We start from the raw sequence: 20,252 nt of genomic DNA, 5'->3' as shown, positions 1-20,252 counted from the left end.
CGCGCCGTCGAGACGCGCCGTTTCGGCAACAAGTTTTCGTCAACGTGCGCCTCGCGATCTGCCTCCACGTGTCCCCCGACGATGCCTCCGAAATCCATAAAAAATCGACGACCAATCGACAATCGACGTGTTTGCCTCGCGAAACATCGTCCATCGACGTTCGACGTATCACCCGAAGCGTCGTTCGAAAACAATTGGCCGCAGACACAGAATGAGTCTCCCTTCGTCACCTTCCATAGTGATTGGATAATAATACAGAAGAGAAAAAGACACGAGTGGAACGCTGTTTGTGTTTACACGGGCTGGCGACTGTTGACTGCGAAATTGAATAATTGGATAATATCGAGCGAGAAATTCTGGGGGGGCTGGAAGTATCTGGTTCTTCTTAAATTAGCGCGTAACTTTGGTGCTTTGGAAGCACCATTCTCTCGTTATCTCGATGGTGCAAGTTCGTCGATTCGCGAGTAAAAAGAGGGTAACGTCGAACCGTTTAATCAATCTCGTTCTTCGAGGAGCAGGTAGTTTCGAAGTTTCCTGTTCCATCTTCGCTACGCCTATGCACAGCCTCCTTAACGCTGCACAGAGAACCCGCGTATACTTCAAACGTGATTTTATTAAGGTGACATTATCGTCTAAACCCTTTACGGTAATTGCAAATAAATAGACGTTATAATATTCGGAAGTTAAAACAACACAAATTCAATAATCAGACTTTGAAAGACTTATCATTAAAACGATTCAACTTTCTCGAGTGTTTATCTCATTAAAAATGTAAACTATAAAACTGACTGTAATTAAAATAAAAATCCAATGATCAGACTGAGACTACCTAGTGTTGAATGTATCGAGTTCTAGTATCATCATTGACTCATTCATACTATAAAAATAATCCCCCGTGTGTTTGTCCCATTAAAAATGCAAACTCTAAAACTGACGTTATAATATTCTCCAAATTAAAACAAAAATCTAATAACCGGAAGACTTTGGGATTTTCCAGTGTCGAGTATATCGAGTTCTATTATTATCACTGATTATATTCGTACTATAAAATAATCGATAAAACGATTCAGTTTCCCCGTGTGTTTAACCCATTAAAAATGTGAACTCTAAAACCGACGTTATAATATTCTCCAAGTAAAACCGGAAGACTGAAATTCCCCAGTGTCGAATATATCGAGTTCTAGTATCATCACTGACTCATTCATACTATAAAAATAATCGATTTCCCCGTGTGTTTGTCCCATTAAAAATGTAAACTCTAGAACTGACGTTAATATTAATTCTCCAAATTAAAAGAAAAATTTAATAACCAGAAGACTTTGGGATTTCCCAGTGTCGAGTATATCGATTTATCATTGCTCGTATTAATGCTATAAAATAATCGATAAAACGATTCAGTTTCCCCGTGTGTTTGGCCCATTAAAAATGTAAACTACGTCGCTTTCCTAATTAACATTGGACTCAGGGTCGATTCTATCGGGTTCGTCGAAACAGAGATCGTGCTCCTTTTCCTTTCGCTGCGAAAGAAGAACGTGAGAACGTATCAAGAGCGTTTTCCGCGAATGTCAACGCCGCCGCGAACTTTTTATTGTTCGCACGGTTGTTGCACGTTTGCCTCGGTGCACGTCTGATACGCCGCCCCGATGCGCTTCCGAGTACACCGGGTTAAAAGGAACGTGATGACACGCCACGCGAGAGCACGTGCATCGAGGATAACAAGATCGGTCCGGTAATAAACCGGGGAACACGGTCTATCGATCGTCTGCTCGCCGATCGTGATCCAGCATCGTTCGTCCTACGCCCGGTTAGCCTTTGGCGAAACGATGATAAACGTTCTTGGAAACTCGCTACGCGCGTCGTTTCTCTTCGTTTGGAGAAAGACGAGACGCTTCCGCGCCCTTATCGCGATCGGTGCTGCCTAAGAACCATCGGGATTTCGATGTTAGGTTTTATTAAATAATTATATGCGTGCAAGAATATGGCACGGATCAAATGCGTGGATGAAAGTCGAAGTGCAACTGGAAACGAAGAATAGAAGATTTGGAAGGTGAGCGACGAGGACTTTCGATTTAATCATATAAGTAAGATAAAGAATACTACGCTTATATAGAGCTAATATAGTTAATATATCCAAAGATATAGCTAAAATATACAGGGTGTTCGGCCAGCCCTGAGAAAAATTTTAATGGGAGATTCTAGAGGCCAAAATAAGACGAAAATCAAGAATATCAATTTGTTGATTGAGGCTTCGTTATTAAAAAATTAAATTAAAACATTTCAAATCATTCTGAAAAAAATATATTTAGTTACAGGGGTCAATTACAAGCATTTTTGGTGAATACACAAACCCTTGAAATCCTACCCACTTTCGAGAAAAAAATTCGAGTAGATACTGAAATTTTTAGATGAAATTAGAAAATTTCAAATCGTTCTGGAAAAATTATTTTCCGTTGCAAGGGTCGATTACAATCATTTTTGGTCATTACACATACCCCCGAAATCCTACACATTTTCGAGAAAAAAATTCCTTACCGAAATTATAATTTCTGACCAGAAATATCTGCCCGAATTTTCATGTGAATCTTTAAAACGTCATAACTTCTGAACGGATTGGACGATTTTAATGTTTAAAAAAGCAAACTACGCATATTTTGGTGGAGAATATGTACAAATAGCAAAAATATTCGAAAAGTTGGTCTCTGACTTCGAAAAATGAGAAAAACCCTATAAAAATGGTCCAATTTTCAAACAGCCATAACTCCTACAATAGTGAATATATTTCAATGAAACTTTTTTCTGGAGTGGAGTTCATGGGTACCTACAAAAAAGTATTAGGCAACTTTTCTATAGGGCGTCAAACAAAATTACTAAACAACAAAAACGAATTTTTAAGGAAAATCGACAGGGGGTAGCTGCTGAAATTTTTCGGCGAAAAAAAAAAATTTCAAATCGTTCTGAAAAAATTATTTTCGGTTGCGGGGGTCAATTACAACCATTTTTGGTGAATAGACATACCCCCAAAATCTTACCCATTTTCGAGAAAAAAATTCAAAAAGGTGGTCAAATTAGTCGTCAAAATTGAAAAGTTCCGAATCGTTCTGGAAAAATTATTTTTAGTTGCAGGAGTCAATTGCAAGCATTTTTGGTCAACAGACATAACCCCGAAATCCTACTCAGTTTCGAGAAAAAAATTCCTTACCGAAATTATAATTTCTGGCCAGAAATGTCTGCCCGAATTTTCATGTGAATCTTTAAAACGTCAAAACTTCTGAACGGATTGGACGATTTTAATGTTTAAAAAAGCAAACTACGCATATTTTGGTGGAGAATATGTACAAATAGCAAAAATATTCGAAAAGTTGGTCTCTGACTTCGAAAAATGAGAAAAACCCTATAAAAATGGTCCAATTTTCAAACAGCCATAACTCCTACAATAGTGAATATATTTCAATGAAACTTTTTTCTGGAGTGGAGCTCATGGGTATCTACAAAAAAGTATTAGGCAACTTTTCTATAGGGCGTCAAACAAAATTACTAAACAACAAAAACGAATTTTTAAGGAAAATCGACAGGGGGTAGCTGCTGAAATTTTTCGACAAAATCAAAAAATTTTTAATCGTTCTGAAAAAATTATTTTTAGTTGCAGAGGTCAATTACAATCATTTTTGGTCAATAGACATATCCCCGGAATCCTACGCAGTTTTGAGAAAAAAATTCGAGTAGGTATTGAAAGTTTCCAGCGAAAAAAAAAATTTTTCAATCATTCTGAAAAAATTATTTTTAGTTGCGGGGGTCAATTACAATAATTTTTGGTGAATAGACCTAACCCCGAAATCCTACCCACTTTCTAGAAAAAAATTTAGTAGGGGCGGAACTTTAAACGTTAATAACTTTTTAACGAAGCCTCCATCAAGAAATTAGTTGTTTTAGAAATTTTGAAAAAATTTGATTCGCGTCTTATTTTGGCGTCTATAATCTCCCATTAAAATTTTCCCCAGGGATGACTGAACACCCTGTATAATTATATGAAAGTCAAAGTGCAATTGGAGTCGAAGAATAAAAGGACACTCCACGATTAAATCACTTAAATCACTGGATTATGTACCGAGGACAGTCAATTGAATTATATAAGTGAAATAAAGAATACTACGCTTTTATAGAGTTAATATATTCAAGTATCTAAGAATATAAAATAGCTAAAATATCTAATCATACGAAAATCAAAGTGCAACTAGAGTCTAAGAATAAAAGGACACTCCACGATTAAATCACTAGAAGATTGTTACATAGAGCTAATATATTCACATATCTAAAAATATAATACAGCTAAAATATCTAATTATACAAAAGACAAAGTGCAACTGAAATCAAAGAATAAAAGAACACCTCTCAACAATTAAATCACTCAAGATTAACAATTGAAGATTACAGTTATTTTGTCATCAAAGAGTATTTTACAAATGCTATATGCACATGTCTAAGAATATAATATAGCTAAAATACTCAAGTACGAAAGACGAGGTGTAATTCGAAGAATAATTTCGTGGGAGGTGCGAACAATAAGGACTACCTACTCCTCTGAATAATCGTCGTAATTGCTGGGATTATTTAGCCGCCTGGGGGGATCGATCTAGGCGGTGGATCGTTGCAAATATTCCGTTGATCCCCGAGAAAGCGTAGCTCGGTACGCGAGGCGACACAGATCGGTGCTCGGATGACGAATGCTAAGTGTAATTACGCCGTTGGTACCGCGAGGTTGCGCTGCAATTGTATTCGTGGCTCAATTGGAAACGGTAATTAGTGATTCTACCGCGAAGCTTGCAGCGTCGTGCGTGAATTGATGCGATTTGGATGATGTTAACGGCTGGTAGCGTGGACGTCATGGCGTGCATCAGGGCACCAAGGTCCGTCTGCGAATCCAACGACGACGTCAAGGCTGATTCAACCCGCAATGTCATACAGGTACGGGCGTATCCGTCGTAGCATACAAATATCCCTGACCGTTCCTGGCCGAATCAGAGATCCGTGGATCCATTGTGTTAACGATTTTAGACCTAGGGGTAACCCCCCCGCGATCAAAGTCCCGAAACATTTGCTGTTGCAAACGAGTTTCACCGTTCCACGACGTACGAGTCGTTTGTGCAAACAGTATCGACAGAAATAATAATTATAAAATTACAGAGTCGTTGATAAAGTGTAATTTTGTACGAGTCGTTTGTACAAACAGTATTAAAAAAAAATAATAATTATAAAATTGTGAAACAATTGATGAAGTGTAATTTTATAGTATTTCTTTAGAGCAAGAGATTTGGGAACACATGTAACTTTGAAATTGAGTTTTACAAAAGTAAATTAATTTATTTTTCAGTTTAAATCTTTGCTCAAAATTGTATCGAGTTTGTGCAATGTTTGACATGGCATGTTTGATTTGAATAGTTGGGGGAAAAATGTATGGTATAGGTGAATTTAATTTTATTGTTCAATTGTGATCAGTACGATGTGATTTATAACTAATCAATCACTTTTTACTTAGTGATATAATTTAATAAAATACATAAATAATACTACTATTCAACGCCTGGACAAACGTTTAAAACTAACCACATGACCAATAACCAGACTACTAACCAGAAAAAGTGACTAAACTAATAATAATTGATAGACAAATTGAGAATGAACGGTGATAAATTAACATCGAAAGTATGGTGCAGTTTGAGAAGGAATTAGATAATCGAAATTTATCTTGAACGAACAAAAATTCATTGTATTTATAGAAAATGAAGTTTGATTCCTTTTTGATGACGCGTCGGTTGAGTATTTAATTATGGTATCAACGCAGTCCGGCGCATTGTGCTATCATAGCACGTCAGGTAGTTGACAGAAAATTTCCTGGACGTCGGATCGGCCTTGGTAGTACGGTAAATTGGCCACTTCTTCCGACCTTACTCCGTTAGGTTTCTCTTTATGGGGTTGTTATGGAAGAAAAGTGCAAACAAAACTTCGTCCGAAGGTGTGACTTCTTATTTACTATTCAAAGTTAGCAGCAATGCTGAAGCAACTTCTTCCAAAGCGTAGACACGAATGTATTTTTATACTTTCTCTTTAGGCAATAAACAGAAATTTCTTATTCATGTAAGAATTACATTTCTGTTGTGGATCATAGTATAAGTGAATCTTAATATTTGTTGGTACAGCAAAATTAATTTCTTAGAACAAGAATCGATTTCTATTTAAAATATATTTTGTAACAATTATTAACACACGTCGATGAATATTATAAATAGTTTATAAAAATCTTATTTTCTCTTTGCACGAAATTTTGCTAGAAATAAACCACTAATCCTTGTTGCACATTGACGATAAATAATAATTATAATAACCCCATTAATTAATAAAATAAAAAACACCCCTGAAGACTCGCCAAGAATATTTTTCATACCTCCCTCCCAAGAGAAAAATCCAAAATCGAGATTAAAATACTTTCACCTAGATATTGTATCGTAATATTACAGTAATGTATTGCCTATGATGATCCATGCTATACATAGTGACTTTGCACGCGAGGGGTGGCCTCGATTCGCGCGTATCGAAATCGCCGCTCAAAACCACAGTCGAAAACTCCACGCAGTGGCGTTCGCGCAGTAATGAAACTTATAATCCACGTGATGACCCGAAATTATGAAGGAAGTTCATCCTGCTTCTCTCTTTGCTACACTCAAAAATAGTACGGGTGTCTCGACTGGCCCGTAACCGACGCGTGTGCGTTCACGCGCGCCTTCACACGCGCCCAGGCTTCGTTTTAGTGCGTACGTGTGCTCGAACGGGTAGATCAACGTTTGAAAAGAAACATTTTTCTTTCGTGGATCCCATCAGTACGTTCTGTATTTTCATAGATTACATTGGAAGATGTAGAGTTCGTGCAAACTGGTCTATTCGATTATTAGGCTGAGTTATTATGATTTTATTAATTGTAGAGAATAGTAGAAAAATACTGGCAAATTGGAGTTAAAAAAACAAAAATGTAGTGTATATAGTTTTCATAGTTTTCATTAGTACATTGCTATATATTCATAGATTACATTGGAAAATATAGAGTTCATGCAAAGTATTCTACCCGATTTTCAGACTAAGTTATTATAATTTTATTAATCGTAGAGAATAGTAGAAAAATGCCTGGCAAATTAGAGGTATAAAAAAAAAATTCAGTGTTTCAAATTTTCATAGATCCCAACAATACATATGCTATATATTCATAGATTACATTAGAAGATATAGAGGTCATGCAAAGAGGCCTAGATGATTATTAGCCTAAGTTATTATAATTTTATTAATCGTAGAAAATAGTAGAAAAATAACAGGTAGATCAGAGTTAAAAAAAAAGATTTGTAGTATAACAGTTCTCTGTAGATCCTATCAGTAGTGTTACATTTTCATAGACTGCATTAGAAGATATAGAGTTCATGCAAATTCGATTATTAGCTAAAGAATATTAGTAACCGCGAGAACTAGTGCAATGCAACGTTTAATTGTTTTATGGTATCTTTTTGATTATTAATTAGTATTTTTCTTACGGTTGGAACACGGTTTGGGAAACGCTGGGGTAGATGAATCGCCTATGTAAATACACGCGTGCCTCCGGTGGAATACGAATGCGCGCGACACACTCGTAGGACAAATAGAGAAGCACGGTGTCGATGTGCGCGCGCACGTTCATTTACACGGCCGGGAGGAACGTGCAAAAGTGTGTGTGCGTGAGCATCGTATGATTCGGTACGCACGGTGACTAAGTCCTTTTCTCTATCGAGCCCCATCCTCGCTCGAACCGTTTGTCTGCTCGTTTCTATTCTTCTGGCTCGCTTCTCCTGTCCCTCTTTTTCCACCAGAAAATTCAGGAAAATTGAGAAAAGATTCAAAACAAAAGTCGCGGAACTCATTTTTTCATTTCGCTGCCTTTAAATTTAAAAGTATTTCAAGTTAAATGCTGGTAATTCGAACAAAACGTCTTTTATTATTCAAAAGCTACACATTAATTTGTTAATTTTGTTAGGCAGATAAAATGTTTACAAACTCTTCGTTATAGGTGGGGAAATTTTTAAAAATCTCAAACACAATTTCACAATTTTTTGCATAACTCGAACTATTCACGAAGCATTAGTATTCCTCGTAATCATTTATTTACATAAAAACGATGTTCTCAAAATTTGTCAAACTTAAATTCATTTTCATTTGTGAAAAGTATCAATATGTTATACATTTTTCACACTACTAGTAAATCTTTCTTACTATTCGCGAGGTATTAGTATTATTCCTTGTATCATTTACGTACAATGTTCTCAAAATTTGTCATTTTTTAAATATATCAATGAGTTACATATTCTACATACTACCAGTAAGCCTTTTTTTTACTATTCATGAAATATTAGAATTCCTTGTACCATTTATCTATATAGAAATAATGTTCTCAAAATTTGTCAAACCTAATTTCACTTTCATGTTTGAAACATATCAATGAATTCCATATTCTACATACTACCAGTAAGCCTTTTTGTTACTATTTACATAACTCGATATTTACTATTCACGAAGCAACTACTATTCTATTAAAAATAATATTCTGAAAATTTTTCTTCGTTCCTTTTTCCCCCCGTAAGTGGGCCAGTAAACAAATTTTAAAGGATGACCGTTAGAAGTCGAACACCCTGTATACCTTTACGCGAGGAGCCACTCGCGGGATCCGACGCGCGAAATATATTGGCACTCGGCCAAAACAATAAACTCGGTGGTTCCGTCCCGCGATGAGCTGACGCCTTTTCGCGACTTGGCTTTTCTTTTGCGTGGAAAGAAGCACCGCGCGGAGAACGAGTTTTGTCTTTATACCGGCGGCGGTGGCGAAGTTTCGTTCACCGGAGAAGAAACGAGCGCGCGCTGGCGACTTCCGGTCGCTGGAGGACTTCTTGGGAGCGCACCGGTTGACCGTAGAAAGTCTTAATTGACTGCACCGGTGCTTTCTCGACGCGTGGCCTTCGTTAAGGGTAGCGAAATAATAGACGGATAATTGAAAAAGTAAAAATAGAACTTACGAATCGTCTTTAGAGGGGCCTTAACTTCAGTCTTCGTTTATTTTTAATTCAACACTAGATTTACGGGTATTGATCGCACATATATTTATCGATACCTTTTAGGTTGACGATTACCTTAAAATACGATTTTTCTTTTAATTAGAATATGTGTTCATGCCATTGCATCAATCAAATTCAACATAAGTTGTTAAAAAATACTATTTATGCGTTCTGTAATTTTAAATATGGAATCTGACATCCGTCAAATTGAGAAAAGAGTAGAATATAACCTCGATTTTGGGGCAAGATCCATTTGAAATAGAAAATAATTTATTTTCGACTATTCCCTGAAAGTTACAGTAATATTCGTTTGAAATGAACTGATTTTAACCCTGGTGTGGATTAAACTAATATTGTATAATATCTGTCGATGTAATTAGTGGAAAATTGATGCAATTCTCCATTAGTTCATTATTTCTTAAATGCTTCGAAGGAAAGCTGATTTACCAACTTCAAAATAATTCAGTCCAGATTGAGGGTTAAATAATGAGTTATTTTGTAATTTCTTTACTTCAAACTGTCCAAAAGAAGCAATCTTGGAAATAGTAATTAATAAAAATATTTATCTTAATCCCTTTAATAATTTATATGTATAAAGCTCTCTTCACGAATGAATAATCCGAAAGTAGACATAATATAATATTTTGAAAATAATTATGAAATAAAATAACACGTTCGAAATAATATTTCAAAATAGTGTAATTTCAGAAGTGCCTCGATGGAAAAATTTGGAGACTGATAAATGTGCCAGCTTCGATTAACTTGCGGACGCGTGATCAAAACGCGACCAAAACTGTCACGTGTCTTTTCGCGAATAATAATGACAGAACCGTATGGACTTCTTGCGTAGAAACGTCCAATTTGGGCGTCGAACACCTGACACTGCGTTGCAAATTGAATTCAAGATGTATCGCAACGACTCCGATGACTTTCTAATGCGTACGGTTCTTTATGGAATACTTTCTCAATAGCTAACAAATAAAATCGTAAAAATAACAGCTCAAAATTTTATTCCCCTTAAAAAAAAAGATATTTCATTCTTTCGAATATATTTTGTCTTAAAATTATATTCTTAAAAGAAAAAAAAATTTTATCGAATCCCTATATTTAAAGTTTAACTTCACGTTCCAAGTTTATTTAAACTCACAATGTTAAATTATTTTTATTTTATTCGTCATTATTCGTCATCCAATAAAAATATGTTTCAGCTATAAATAATACTAACTTTTATATACCTCCCTCAGCTTATTTGTTTAAAACATTTAAGCCAATATTCACGAAAATATAAAATAGTATTTTTTCTTCCAAACGTTTTCAGTCTTAAAAATATTTTTCAGCTACAAATAATACTAACTTTTATATACCCTCTTCAGCTTATTTGTTTAAAATATTTGTCGATCGTCTCTAATTAACTTAATATTTAAAACTTTTGTAGTTTTTTATTCCTATTGTAAATCTTGGTCCATTAAATTTCTAATCTGTCGAATATAAAATTTTCTCCCTTCGTTTTCTCGGTTATTTTAATCAAACATTATCGTATTAGCATACAAATGCAATTAATTATTCATGAAGCTTGTAACGTACAATTAAGTTAAATAGTTTATGCAGTTCCCCGGTCGATGGTGACTCCAAGCATGTGCGGTTTATAGACTTCGGTCGACAAGCGTCGAGCGTAGTAACTCGTTTCTCGATCGATCGATAGATCCTTATCTCTGGTGTAGACAAATGAAACGTTCATTTCTAGGGGGCACGCAATCTAGAAGTCATAATCGACGCCCCTTGAAAATAATCGATCCATCGACCATTACCGTTTTTACCGTGTCGCGACGCGTTTAGTATACCTTAATTTATTATGCTAACGTTGTTTCTAGTCATCATCGACAATTTGCAGATCGATCAGGCGTCGTCGTAACGCGTCCCCCTCCGATAATAATTGATAATTGCGCGCGAGAATTCTCGAGATTCTTCAATGAAATTTCTACTCGTGTTTCTCGGTAGAGCAATTCTGAAATCTTTTGGAATTTACAACTATTAGCAATTTTCTGAATTTTAAAAAATATTTTGGCTTTAAATTTAGAAATGTTGAAAAAAATGATATTTTACATATAACATAATGAAAGAATTTTCCTGCCTCTGAGATGTTTGTATCTAAATATAGAGACTTGTTAAATTTCAAATCGATAAATTGTTTTTCAAAAAATCTGATTAATGCTGACTTTGAAACTAATTTGATTAAAATAAATAATGATTTCCTTTTTTAAATTTATTTAATATTATTTAATTCTACTTTCAAAAACTAAAAATAATTTTCACTTTTTTAATATTCATCGCATCGATGCAATTAAATATTAAATAAAGACTTTCGTTCGAAAAATCATGGATAATTCATCAATATCGTTTCTGATATATTTATTATTAAGTTAATTACATTGACCTGATGTTATTCTAGGCGAAGTCTATTTATTAATTACTAATTGCGTTTTTTTTTTGTGCAGATCTACACGGATTGGGCGAATTATTACTTAGAAAGAGGTGGTTGCAAAAGAAGAGTGGCGGATCTTCAATCTGACCTGTGCGACGGAGTTCTTCTCGCTGACCTGGTCGAGGCAGTCAGTAAGTAAATCAATAGTAAAATTTTCCTCTATTTTAGTAAGCAGACCTACTAAATATATGAATGGAAAAACAAGAAAGAATAACTAAATATATACCATAAACTCATTTGCTTTTATAAGACCTTCTTTATTAAAAAAAGAATATTCCTTTTCAACGTATTAAACCTAAAGAATCCATAGAGACCCAAAACATTGTTACAAATAAAAGAATTTCAACCGTTAAATTTTTTGAAAGTTTCATAAAATTACAAGGAATTATTATTTTCTATTTGCGTAGTATCAGGCAAAAGTAATTTTGTTAGATTCTTTAGCAAATAAAAATTAATTTCTTTTGTACCTAGCTCGTGATCGAATACTTTTTGAAATTGTTATTACGGTAAAAAGAATGTTTACGATCGTCGAACGGTTGTTGATTTTGCAGTGAATGAAAGAGACGCCAATAATCGAGTGGCAAATAACAGTACTGAATGGTCGAATCGTTTATGGTATTGGACAGTTACCCATAATACCTAAATTGACAGTAAAGTCGTTAGTGCATGGGGTAACGTGGTCACGTGTCGTATGCGCACGCCATATGCGATGAGCATTGATAAATTCACGATTTCCCCGTTAGCCAGCGAAAGGGCATCTTTGTATTAATTATCGCTCGTTCCTCGTTGCAGCCAATCAGAAGGTGATTGACGTTAACCGAAAGCCCAGGAACGCCCAACAAATGGTGAGTTTTTGTTTAAACGTTTCCACTTATTTCTCAAAAGAAACGATACTTTATTAGAAAATTAAAACTGTAGTATGCTTAGATCTGACTTCAATCCTTATAAACAATATTTATTTTAAATAATATACACGTTAAATATTTGTATGCAAATTAATTTTACTGTTTAGAGTATCTTCAGATTTTTCTTTCGAAAATTTCTAAAAAATAAACAATGCTTAAAAATGCTAAGAAATAATTTTTTATTCAAGCAATCGCGGATCATTTTTACTAAAGAATATATTATTGTTACTTTTACACTGTTTTAACGATCTCTTAAGCAGCTTGTAGTTTCTTTTGGAAAATGTTTTCCCAAGACTGTCGGGAAATCTCTCGATAAAAGAACAATGGCGTGGCTCGAACAAAACTGTACGTCACCCTTTGCCCGAAATAAACGTCCAAATAGCAAATTTAATAATAGGTGGATAGGACGCGGTGAGTCTATCGCGTGACTTACTCCGTTCACCTGATATTACGTCTTCGAACTTATTTCTGTCGGAATTGGTTAACGATAAACTTGTGATTAATATTCCAACAACGAAAATTTAAAAGTTCGATATCCACCATGTTATAATTGCAGAGGAACTGATAACTGTTCAAAAGGATATTAAAAAAAAAAATCACGAACTTAATTCAAATAGCATCGAATAGTATTATATGTGTTTTATTTTCTTTTTCGAAACTATTTTGTAAAAGCTTCGTTTTCTAAACAATACTTTGACATATTTTAATGTTATATGATTTGGTAGAATTTATTTTCGACCGATGAAACTAGTATACGATGGATCGGTGTTAATAATATAAAAAGTAAACAACGTCCATGAATCAAAACGCGTGTTGGTGAATAGTTAGAAAGATTCAGATCGTTTACACGAAATTTACAAGTACAGTATATACAGAGTAAATTTAAGAACTTCCAGCTTATGGTGACGAGAGTCGATCACCGTGGCTTGGAGCGGTTTACGAGTTGTCTTTTAAAAATAGAAAGCCCATAACTGCATTTGGAATACGTAGATAAAATCTGAACGAGCTCTTCTGTGCAGCTGCATCGCGTAGAACCATTATAGATCGTTAATTACTTCTCTTTGCAATTGTACCTAGTAAAGACAATGGCTGTGATACGCGTTCCTTCAAACTCGATTCTAATTCGAGCAATTAGTATTCTTTTCTAACGAAACGTTAACCACTTAAGATCGTAATTGGTGCTTTCTATAAACGAAACACGTGTCACGTTTATCCTTCGCCATTTTAGTTTTCGCAATATTTCACACTAAATTGTATTCTTTTTTTATTTGAGGACGGTTCGAAAGGTTTGTGATTATTTTATAATTTAAGGGATATATTAATACTCATCTAAAATAGGTTTATTGTGTTTGTATTTGAGGCCAAAACTTTTAAGTTTGTATTTTGTATATTTTACTATCCGAGAAAAATAAACACTTTGGCCTCGGATAATCTCGTTTAACATTTTCGGGATCTATCAGAAATTTATAGAGTTAGGAACGGTTTTATTTGTAATTTTTTCACTCAACAATTGTTAAAATTGTACTTTGCAACGGTCATTTTAAAAACTCAGTACTAATCAATCGAGAAATAATGCACAATTTGATAGAATTTAGTTTACGTATTTTTTATTAACAGAGAGAATAGATTCATGGAAATTAGTACAAGAAGTAAAAGCTTCGAAAACAAAGTTTGCTTCGCTTAAGTGTTCCTCTCTGAGCGGTATTAAAAGTTACTATCATAAATTAAGGTTCACGTTGGATGTCGGATGTCAAGTGTATTATTTAACTTGTCGACCTACTAAACTTGTCGAAAAGTTCCTTTAAACAGTCTGGAAGCAAAGATTCTTCGAGTGGTCTCTAAAACTTTTCCAATATGACGACGCGAACTTATTATAGGTACTTGCAAAACCATTGTCCTAAATTGTGTTTGTCTTAAAATTAAATCGAATGCACGGCACTTAACCGAGAAAAGTAATTTCGTAAAATTGGTCGAACACATTCTGATGCATGAAACTTTTATTTGGTCACAAAAGGAACGGAAAAAATTGGAAAAATATAGAATGGCACTACATTTTGTGAATTAATTTTAATTTGAAGAGTATGCACTATTTTTTCTGAAATAATTTTAATTTTAAGAAGACTAGTTTTTGTGAGTTAATTTTAATTTGAAGAGTACTACTTTTTCTGAATTAATTATAATTTGAAGAGTACTACTTTTTCTGAATTAATTATAATATTAAGAGGACTAGTTTTTCTGAATTAATTTTAATTTGAAGAGTACTACTTTTTCTGAATTAATTATAATAATAAGAGGACTAGTTTTTCTGAATTAATTTTAATTTGAAGAGTACTACTTTTAGTAAATTGATTTTAATTTGAAGGATACTATTTATCTGAATTAATTATAATTTGAAGGGTCCTACCTTTTGTAAATTAATTTTAATTTGAAGGATACTATTTTTCTGAATTAATTATAATTTGAAGAGTACTACTTTTAGTAAATTAATTTTCATTTGAAGGGTACATTTTGTGTTATTAAGAGCTTCGTTAAAAGTTTCGAAAATTCCAAAACAAGATCGTGAAGAATGTTTATTTTGCACCATTTTTGCAAGATTGCTTTACGATACCAATTTAGTAAAAAGTTTGGAGAACTTTTTCGAAGTTCCTGGAAAGTTTTGGTGCACGTATAATGGCAGTCCCTACCCTCGACCACGAGAAACGAGCGTGGTCCATCGTAGACGCTTTCCAATTTCGCGGTGCCGAGGGTAGACGATGGAAAAGAGAAGGGCTCCGGGTCTATAATTAAAGCAACGCTGTTGCATTTGTGCCCGTGGCTCTGCTCGAGTGTGCGTACGCACGAAACAGCGCCGATAGCACGCGAACACCAACGCGTACGGTAAAGCGCGAAACTCGAATCACGTGTTTCCCGTCAAGGCTCACCCGCGCAACACGCGACTTATGCCTGCTGTCCACTTGAAACTTTTACTTTTACAACAAAAACTCCCCCACACGAGCAGGAAAGCCTTCGTGCTAGGCCTCGTCATCTTTAGAAATGAGCAAAATTATCTGGACAGAAGTTTCAAACAAACGCAACATAGACAATTTTACATTTGGTATTTGTTCGAAGAAAATTGCAGAAAAGATTCATAGAAATGGGGGAAATTATTACATAAATAAAAACTTCGAAGAAACGATAGATAAGCAATTTTAAATTCGTTATTTGCTCGATGAAAATTGCAGAGAAGTCTCCATACTGAGAGTGGCCACATAATTTGTACAAATGGGCAAAATTATTAATTATTATTACATTGGAAGGTAGATATTTAGATCCTAGATCCCTTATTTGTTCGATGAAAATTGCAATTTGACCTAGAAAATGAAATTACGTTGCCTGTGCAGTATCACCTCGCTGTATGCACGAATCTGGGTTATGGATACGTGCAACAGAGTAATCCCCACTACTGTTTACGTTTCCTCAGCTTGAGGGATCGTAGATTCGAGTGGATTTGAGGGAAAGAGTAGGTGAAAAGTGGGAGGAGGAAATGTGATTTTCCATTTTTCACTCGTGACCCCCCAAGAAATATAGTGTGACTCACTGGGGGGGCCGTTGAGAATTACTGTAGCAGAGTATCTCGACCATAATAGTGGCTCTCGAGAGCAAAGTGGACATCATAGGTGCAAGACATTGATAGGTGTTGAGACTGGGGATTCAAACCAATCGGAAGTCGAAGCACGCCTTTACATTTATGGTAGTGTGGGGGAGTTTCTTTGATGTTAGTGCACAAAGGGAACTTATGTCACCCGTACGCGGTGCCTGTCGACCGCAGAGGGTTAACTCGTAAACCAGAGGAAACGCGCCCTTTAGGCTTACTCCACATTAAACAGGAAACTGTCGATTGCGTAGAAACTGTAAATTGTGGAGGATTTACCGTGTGTAAAATAGAACGTTTCCCCAACCCTACGGGAGCTTTAATTGCCGACAGATATGTGCAGCGATCCATTTATAAATTTTTTAAACGCTCCTTTACGATAAAATTTCATTAAACGTTCAGTTTCTTTATTAAAAAATACAGATACGCGTATATTTATTTCTTCGATATTTCTGGACGATTTTTCATTTATAGAATTTTGCTAATTATTGTACCATCATTAAAAATGTTTGGGTTTGTATCTAAACTATTGTGAAGTAATGGGAAATTCTAGAGGACAAAATAAGACGAAAATGAAGAATACTAATTTGTTGATTGAGGCTTCGTTAAAAAGTTATAGAAATATTTCCGGTCAAACAGTATTTTTTCGGTAAAGAATTTTTTTCTCGAAAGTACGTAGGATTTCGGGGGTATGTCTATTGACCAAAAATGGTTATAATTAACCCCTGCAACCGAAAATAATTTTTTTAGAACGATTTGAAAAAATTTTTTTTCGCCCAAAAATTTAGGCACCTTCCTGAATTTTTTTCTCGAAAATGGTTAGCATTTTGAGGGTATGTCTATTGACAAAAAATCATTGTAATTGACCTCTGCAACTAAATATAATTTTTCCAGAACGATTAAAAATTTTTTGATTTTGTCGAATTTCAGCAGCTACTCCCTGTCGATTTTCCTTAAAAATCGGTTTTTCATTTTTAATAATTTTGTTCGACGCTCTATAGAAAATTTGTCTAATACTTTTTTGTAGGTACCCATGAACTCTACTTCAGGAAAAAGTTTCATTGAAATATATTAACTATTGTAAGAGTTATGGCTGTTTGAAAATTGGACCATTTTTATGGGGTTTTTCTCATTTTGCGGGGTCAAGAATCAACTTTTCGAATATTTTTGCGATTTCTACATATTCTCCATTAAAATACGCGTCGTTTGCTTTTTTAAACATTAAAATCGTCCAATCCGTTCAGAAGTTATGACGTTTTAAAGATACGCACGAAATTTTGGAGTGACCTTTCTGGCCTGAAATTATATTTTCAGTAAGGAATTTTTTTCTCGAAACTGAGTAGGATTTCGAGGTTATGTCTATTGACCAAAAATAATTGTAATTGACCCCCGCAAGCGAAAATAATTTTTCCAGAATGATTTGAAATTTTTTAATAACTTTTTAACGAGGCCTCAATCAACAAATTGATATTCTAAGAATCTCCCATTATAATTTTTAATTATAATTTTAAGAATCTCCCATTATAATTTTTCCCAGGGGTTGCCAAACACCCTGTATATGTGTGATTTCTTTATTGAAAAATTCAGATACATGTATATTTACTTTCTCGATATTTTTGGACGATCTATAGAATTTTGTCAATAATTGCTGTCTCATAGTTAAAAATATACGGGATTGTACTTTATCATTCTGAATAACACTTTTTTAGATGTGTGATTTATTTATTAAAAAATTCAGATACGTGTATATCTATTTCTTCGATATTTTTGAACGATTTTCCATTTATAAAATTTTCTCACTAATCACTGTTTCATGGTTAAAAATAAATTATACCTTACCTAACAACACATTTTTAAATATGCGTGACGGTACTTTCTCTTAATTTATCTAGTCATGAATTTTTATTTTGCTATTAATCGTCCATTTATGCAGTAAAAATCCATAACAAATACTTTACTATCAATAGGAGAAAATGAATAACCAACGTTAAATTCTCACTTGTTCTTTATGAAATATTTTATTTTATAAATTTAGTCGTCTATTTACGCAATAAAAATTCGTAATAAAGTATTTTAGCAAACGATTAATAGCAACAGAAAAATCCATAAAATATTTATCATGAATTTACTAATAGTTCCCTCGACTTTGGTTAGCGACAGATTAGTGATGAACTTCCGATTGTTTTAACAAACGTAGCGAAAATAAATCAAGTCCCGCCGTGTCTGTAACGTTTCTCGTATCAGGTGTGTTGTTTTTAAAAGAGTCATCGACCAAACCGGAACTGGTCGCCTGCGTCGCATCTCTGACCGTCCGAGTCGGTCCATCGCGATCTATTTCTATTTCACGGAGAGTCCACTCCCGTGGGAGTGACTCATACGGTGTATACGTTATTAGTCAACCGACCAGCTTCTAACGAGTTCACGGTAATCAATTATAAATAAAAGCAAAGCCTCGCGAACGAATACAGACAACAACGAACAGAGAACTATTGGCCCAGTCAGGAGCTGGTCATCGAATTACGCGTACGCCTAACTGTCCGAGTAACGCATGCTCTAGTTATCGAAAACAAATTGCATTCGATGATATCTGTCACTCTCATACACCATAATCTCATTTCTCACGATTGTGCAGGGAAAAATCTCAGTATTTAAGGGAATATTGCTGTCTAGGCATTTCTTCGGCCTTTGTTTGTGATTTTTTTTTTAACGACAGGTAGGTTGTTTTGTAGTGACATTTTGCAGATATATTTATTCGTCTTATAGGTATCTACAGTATTTTTTTCATCAAAAAATATTAAAAATTGCGAGAGTTATAGCTTCTTGTTTTAAAAAACGCACTTAAACTGGCTTACATTGATATTTCAAGATTTAGCAAACCGATTGACTTCAAATTTGGAGAGAATATTCAGCAGACACGCCTTTATAGCTGGAACTAGAGATTTAAAAAAATATTGAGTTTTACTATTTCTTTTGATACGCTAAAGACAAAAGAACGATTAACAGAAATTCGAAACTTGAAGCGTCGCCATTTCTTTATTTATCAGGATATTGACTTCTCCCTAGTTCCTGCTGTAACTATAACCTCCCTTATGAAGATACTTTAACCCCCTCTGTTTGAAATTATCTGGAATCCTGGAAGCCATTGGAGCACCTTTTCCAAAAGAGCCATTAAATAAGAAGTCATAATTCTCACGATTTTTAATATTTTTCCATGAAAAAAATATTGTACATGCTTATAAGATGAATAAATATATCTACAAAGTCTCAGTACAAAACAGCCTATCTATCATTAAAAAAAAAATCATAAAAAGGGCCGTGAAATTGATAGTCTAGACAGCAATACTTCCTTAAATCAGTCAAGATTTCTTTGTTTTTTTCTCTCTAGAATTTTTCTTCTTTATATTTTAAAGTAATTTTATCGAAATAATGGATAACGAGATCAACGTTAAATTCTTATTTGTTTTGTAATTTGAATCAGTGCTCAACAAGTTACTTTTTAATTCGTGTTATTAACTTCGCCTGTGAAATGTTATTTGTCCAAAGGTGATTCAGAATCAGAGTCGAAGGCGTTTTATAATCGAATGTTTGAGCCGATAGTGTAACTATTTGTTCGTCGAAGCGAGAACACGTCGTCGTGAGAGAGCACGAGCGACCGCAAACATTCGATCACCATCGTTTCGTTGACGAAAATGTTCGCTACAGGTGTCCTAAATATAGGTGGGATGTTTACGCAGCAGGTTGTGAGAGGGATTCGGAAAATCCCTCCGGAAAACCTGGGTGTGGTTTTCCTGGTAATCTATCGTCGTGAAAAGAGTTCGATTCATAACTTTTCAGAGAGAGAAAAATATTTGAAATAAAAAAAACTTCGTGTTGGTACAATTTAGGCAAAAGTGATCGACTTCTTTCGCTCATTTTTTCTTTTTTTTTTTTTTTGGAACACAAACGTATTAAATTGTTTGAAATTTCTTGAACGTTAGGTTCAAGTTACTGCGTTCGTTCGTTTAGAGGCTTCGAGTTATGCTAAATTTAGCACATTGTGAGCACATGATTGAAAGGCCACTATGTCGAAACTCCTGAAATACGTAATTTTTTTCGTGGAAACGATGGTCACTCGA

At 34.6% G+C, this 20,252-nt stretch overlaps 1 protein-coding gene across 3 annotated transcripts in view; it reads left to right on the top strand.

Moving 5' to 3' along the window:
• Sick (sickie) overlaps positions 1-20,252 on the top strand; it is a 423,876-nt gene that overhangs the window by 71,236 nt on the left and 332,388 nt on the right. For 2 of the 3 annotated variants that reach the window (XM_076771990.1, XM_076771989.1), the window contains exons 1-3: positions 4,825-4,962; positions 11,615-11,732; positions 12,394-12,446. In XM_076771990.1, the coding sequence (XP_076628105.1) occupies positions 4,852-4,962; positions 11,615-11,732; positions 12,394-12,446 (282 nt within the window). In that variant the 5' untranslated portion in view covers positions 4,825-4,851. Of the gene's footprint in view, positions 1-4,824; positions 4,963-11,614; positions 11,733-12,393; positions 12,447-20,252 lie in introns of those variants that run through there. The other variant, XM_076771991.1, reaches the window with a different exon arrangement.

The sequence above is a fragment of the Colletes latitarsis genome, chromosome 8 (genome assembly GCF_051014445.1).
Source record: "Colletes latitarsis isolate SP2378_abdomen chromosome 8, iyColLati1, whole genome shotgun sequence".
Taxonomy (NCBI): Eukaryota; Metazoa; Arthropoda; class Insecta; order Hymenoptera; family Colletidae; genus Colletes; species Colletes latitarsis.
Note: the sequence above shows the minus strand (reverse complement) of the source record. Positions and strands in the feature narration are given on the sequence as shown.